The following is a 6000-nucleotide window of genomic DNA, read 5'->3' on the forward strand; positions in this document are numbered from 1 at the left end:
CCTGTCCCCAGGATTCACGCCCCAGGCAGACAGACAAACATTTTATGAAGAGGAGATTCCCTCTGACCCTAGAGACGATTTCCCAAGAAAAGCAGCACGTGAAGGAAGTAGACAGAGGTGGGAGAGAAGACATGCACCCCTGGGGCTCACCATCTTCTCCAGTGCACAGCTGTCCAACCATTAACTGTGTCATTAGGAGCATTCAAAGTGCCGGAAGTCACTGCCTTTCCACCTTTTAGGTCACCGTTCATGTTTACAGATCAGCTCTTAGTTGAGACCGTCTCATGACTGAGATTGTTAGTGCCAGTGTTTTAAAAGTGGTCAGTAATTTTTTTTTTCTAAAATAGAACTGTTTTAAGTCTCCTGAGTAGATTTCTAAGCTTATCTTATTAAGAGAGTTTGGAAAACTGTAAATGTGAGTTTGTTCATTTTTAACCCTGTTTGTGTACAGGTGCTTTGCCCTATAAAGGGAAAATTGTAAGGGAGGTAAAATGTTTGAGGGTGTGTGTGTGTGTGTACTGTGTTTTCTAATTCAAATACTTTCTTTTTTTTCCTTTACAGCTGCAATTTTTGTGACTGAATAGGAAAAAAAAAAATAACCTGAGTTTGGAAACTTCAGAAAAGATTGATGCTCAGAGTTTCAAAGTGAGCCACCAGTACCAAACCCAGTGCTGACTCGTAACTTTCTCCTCCAAACACACAGCCTGGCTGTGACAGTGAACACTAGGAATGTGTACTCCCTTAGCTGTTACCCTTACTCTCCAACTCGTAGCGTATTCGGGTTGTTTGTGTGTTGTACGACGTAAACAATGAATGGATGTTTCCAATGCCTTTAGTGCTTTTCTGGATGTTGCCCATGGACGGAGGGTGCAGCTGTTGCGTGGTGAGCCATTTGGAAAGGTGTGTCTGTGTTTTTGAAGGTTTCAATGTATATATCTATAACTTTTGGACAAACCCTCAAGTCCTCTCATGAACTCTCTTCTGTACCTCTGTTACAAGCGTTATGTGATACTATCAGCTAGTGAGGAAAACACTCTTAAATATATGAAACTTTTTTCAGTGTGGAGTACATTTTTCCAATCACAGAAACTTCAACTGTTGTGAGAAATGTTTATTTTTGTGCACTGTATATGTTAAGAAATTTTATTTTAAAAAAATATGAAGTTTAATGTCCATAATAGAACTTCTCCTTGATGAAGCTACCTTATCAAGAATGAGAAAAAATCATATGAGAAGTCCATATTTATCACTGCTATATTAAGATATATATTTTAATTATATTTGCAGGTTCTGCATCTAAATTGACCTATTTATTCATTCTTGATCAAAGGCACTGAAAAGTGGAGTTTGTTTCTATCATGTCTGTGAAAAATTAAAGATGTGTTGTTTATGTGACTATGAGCGTGCCCCAAGAGACATCTGTAATTTAAAGATAACTGCAAATATTTTTATTTCACTGTGGCTTTTCGTAATCTGTTCAGTTAGTATTTCTTTGTGTGTTCTATAGACCAGTGTTTCTCCATCCTTCAATTGAGCTTAAAGTGACTTCTGTTGTACCTTTGTGATAAGACTGAATTCAGCGAATTGTATCTTTTAATGTACATACTGTATCCTTTGATTTTTAATTTGTTGTCACTGTCTGTGCTGATGGCTTGGCTGAAGATTTTGATGCGTACACAAGGTCACTGTTGATCAGTGTTGTTTAGTGGCTTGGCAGCTCTTTGTAAAAGCATATTGGGTTGGAAAGGCATTTGCCTATTTTTCAAATTATTTAATAGATGTATGGTACCTTTAAAGTGGTTGTATCTGAATTTACTGTGGGGATAACATACACTGTAATGGGGGGAAAATTACCTAAACCAATTTCAAAATGGCTTTTCTTTGTATTTTGGTTTAAAAACCCAGTGCATGTCTGCCCTCTGAGATGCAATAAACACCTTCCACAAAGAAAATGCAAACATAATCTTTCCGTCTTTGGTTACTTTTTAAGGAAAAGATTGTGTCAGTTGACATGTGTAACATATTCAAAATATTGAGAGTACTAGAGAGATGGCTCAGAGTTAAGTATGCACATTGCTCTTAGAGAGGACCAGGAATTATTTCAGAGTTTGGATCAGAACCCACATTGGGTGTCTTATAACTACCTGTAATTATAGCTCTGGGGAGGTCCACTGCCTCTGATGTTTGTGGACACATCACTCATGTGTACAGATACCTCTTCACCCACAGTGTATGCACACATGCGCGTGCACACACACACACACACACACACACACATACACACACACACTCAATTAAAAGTAAAATAAAAATCTTTTAAAATGTTTTAGTAATTTAAATATTCAAGGCAAGAAATTTTATCTGTGATGACAATATAGTTTCATTTTACAATAAAACTAAGCAAATCAATTTTAATGAACTGTCATTAAACTGGGCAATCTATCCTGCCTAGCAAATAACTAAAGTTTTAAAACATATTTATTTATTTTGTATGTGAGGGCTCTATCTGTATGTACACCTGCATGGCAGAAGAAGTCATCAGTCCCCTGTATAGATGGTTATGAGCCACCATGTGGTTGCCAGGAATTGAACTTAGGACCTCTGGAAAAGCAGGCAGTGCTCTTAACTGCTGAGCCATGCCTCCAGCCCCAGTAACTTAAGTTCTGTATTACAAAATATGTGTTTACTTTTAGGTAAACTACTTTTAAAACATGCAGATAATTTTTTGAGTGTAAGAATTCCATGGAACTTGAACAATAAAATAACTAAGTCCCAGTTTGCACACACACCCAATCTCAGGTAGGAGACTATTTTAAAAGTCATTTCCTTTGGTTACCTCAGATTTATATCTGGAGAATTTACTCTCAGAAGCTAGCCTCAGATCGTGTCAGGTGACTTTTAATAAATACATATTTATTGTATGGCTATGCGTGTTTACCTACATATGTGTGTACACACTACGTGCACACCTGATTGCAATGGAGGTAGGAAGAGGGCGTTGTATCGCTTGGATCCAGAGTCACCAATGTTTATGAGCCACCACGTGAGTGCTAGGAGCTGAACCTCGTCCTCTGCAGAAGGCACAAGGGCTCTTAGCTGCAGAGCCATCTTTCCAATCCCTCAGGTGACTTTTCTTATAGATTATATTTTAACCATATATTACATAGTCATCATATTATAGTAAAGAAACCTTTTAGGTTATGAAATATTTTAATATTAAGTTAATTTTTGCATAACATCCCCCCCCCCCCCGTTGACTGTCCATGTGGTATAAATTTTTAATAGGCAAACTATAAGAGGTGGTGTAGATCTTGGCTATACAGAGACTCTTTTTTTTTTTTTTTTTTTTTGGTTTTTCAAGACAGGGTTTCTCTGTGTAGCCTTGGCTGTCCTGGACCCGCTTTGTAGACCAGGCTGGCCTTGAACTCACAGCGATCCGCCTGCCTCTGCCTCCCGAGTGCTGGGATTAAAGGCATGCGCCACCACGCCCAGCTTCTTGATCTCCTTGTGAGAGAATAGTCTTGAGATGAGGTCCTGCGTGAGGTCTTCTGGATCCCAAAGACGCAAATTATTTGAAATACTTCAGGACCTCTGGTTTACCCAAGGCATTGGGTTGAGCACTCACATTGCTCTATATTTTTGAAACAACATGTTTTGTGGCTCTTTGCTGTTAATTGTCTTCGGCTTTAAAGAAATGCCTGATTTGGGGGCAGGAGAGATAGCTGGCTTAGTGGTTAAGAGCGCTCAATGCTCTTGCAAAAGACCCTGGTTTGATTCCCAGCATTAACAGTGCAGCCCACAGCCACCTACCTTTTGCTTTAGTTCCAAATCCAATTCCAGGGGATCCATTGCCCTCTTCTGGCCTCTGGGGGTGCCCAAGTGCACACGATGCACGTAAACTGATACATGTACACACGTATACATAAGATTGAGTGTGTGTATGTATGTATTTATTATGTGTCTGTGGATATGTTAAGTATGGTGTAGCTGGCAGCTTAGCACAGCATCCCGACACACTCAGCCTTCCTGTATGTAGATAGAGCCCTGTGGAGGAGGGGCAGCCTACGCTGTTTGGGCTTTACTGAGACACCAGTTAACCCTGGCTCAACTCTCAAACCTCTGGCACTTGACCTTCTAAATTGACTTCCACATCTGACAGGCAGCCTTGACTTTCCAGTATAAAATACTGTATAATTGATTTTTCAGAGCAGTTGTTTTTAAATTCTTTAATCTCAGGACCCTTCGGACTCTGACAACTCACTGAGGCTCTATAAAAGCTTTTGTTTATGTGACCTGTCCCTGTCAGTGTTTACTGTATAGAGAATAAAACTGAGACATTTAAAATTTTTCACTTAATTCATTTCACAGCAGAAGTGTTAAAATATTCCAAGTTAATAGTTTTGTGAAAATTAAAATTTCTACAAAAATATTTATAAGAGCAGTAGTATATTGCCATTTCTTTTGAGATTATAATTCCTTCACTTCCCTTTCCTCTTCCTTCCTCCAAATCTCCCCATACGCCCTTCCTTTCTCTCTTACGTATACACACATATGTGTATGTCTATGTGTATGCATGCATATTCCTAAACATAACCCGCTTGGTCTATATAGTGTTACTTGTATGCATGTTTTCAGGGCTGACTGTTTGGTATTGGATAACCAGTCAGAGTGCTCTTCCCTGGGAAAGCCTGTTTCTCAGGCTCACGGCACTTCTAGGTTGCCTACACTAAGGTAGCTATGCCCACATTTCTTCTGCTGCTTTCCCGCTGTTACAAAAGCGGGTGGCGGGCAGTTGCCTGGGGAGGTCCACTGTGTGACAGTCGGAGAAGATGAATAGAGAAAAGATACTCAGTAACGTTAGAGGAACAGTTTCTATCTGACAGGCCCCTGAAAAGTTTAGGGCTGGAGCATCCTTAGGAAGCCACCCACCATGGTGAGAGAACTATTGTTTTAAATCTAAAAGACTTGCTGAATGTTCTAGATTAGCCTGTGCGTGCAGGCATATGACTTCATGGAGGGGAAGTGCGAGCATATGACTACGTGGAGGAGAATTCCCAGCTCAACCACCCACCACTGCCTCAGGCAAACGGCTTAACTTCTTTAAGCTTTCATTTTTTTCTTCTGTGGAATGAGGTGCCTTCTACATGTGTACACATTGCCTGAGATAATGAACGGAAAACATTTGGCACAATGTAACAGTAAATACTGCTGTTACTTTTAAAAATTACTCTGTGGGCTGAAAAGAAGGCTGAGCAGTTAAAAGCAGGACTGAGGGTTTCTTTCCTAGCACCCAGGTGGCAGCTCACAACTGTTTGTAACTTCAGTCCCCGCTTTCCAAGGCCCAGGTCCTCTTCTCTGGCATCAGGCACACTGCCAGACACAAATAAACTTACAGACAAAACACCTATACACATAAAATAAATTTTAAATTTTCTTAATTGCCATTCTAATAGGTGTAAGATGGAATCTCAGAGTCGTTTTGATTTGCATTTCCCTGACGACTCAGCTGAGCATTTCTTTAAGTATTTCTTGGCCATTCGATATTCCTCTGTTGAGAATTGTCTGTTTAGCTCCATACCCCATGTTTAATTGGGTTATTTGGTTTGGTGGTGGTTAATTTCTTGACTTCTTCATATATTTTGGATATTAGCCCTTTGTCGGATGTAGGGCTGGTGAAGATCTTTCCAGTGGGGGATGGGGACAGATCCTGGGACTCGCAGCTGGAGTCTTGGCTAAGAGCTTGAAGTTGTATTAAGAGATGGTGGATGGAAGGTGGGGCGGGGCATGGTCCACAAGAGGACTATCAAGGCTGAGGGATCTGGACCCAGGGCGGCCTACACAGACTGATGCACCAACCAAGGACAGTGCAGAAGACCTGGACCCCCTGTTCGGGTGTAGCCAACGGACAGCTCATTCTCCACATGGGGATGTGGGGTGGGGAACAGGGGACGCCCATTGACATGAACTCTGGTGCCCAGGATTTGATCACTCGTCCTTGGT

General features: G+C 40.8%; 1 protein-coding gene across 15 annotated transcripts in view; it reads left to right on the forward strand.

The window, feature by feature from the left end:
* Positions 1 to 1963, forward strand: part of SNAP91 (synaptosome associated protein 91) — a 116520-nt gene extending 114557 nt beyond the window's left edge. For all 15 annotated transcript variants that reach the window (XM_084754957.1, XM_084754954.1, XM_084754962.1 and 12 more), the window contains one exon: positions 562 to 1963. Coding sequence is in view for 2 of the 15 variants with exons in the window: in XM_084754954.1 (XP_084611080.1) it covers positions 562 to 576 (15 nt within the window). In the remaining 13 variants the exon portion in view is untranslated. The remainder of the gene's footprint in view (positions 1 to 561) is intronic.
* The last annotated feature ends 4037 nt before the right edge of the window (positions 1964 to 6000 follow it).

This window comes from Acomys minous, assembly GCF_964271855.1.
Source record: "Acomys minous genome assembly, chromosome: 13".
Lineage (NCBI taxonomy): Eukaryota > Metazoa > Chordata > Mammalia > Rodentia > Muridae > Acomys > Acomys minous.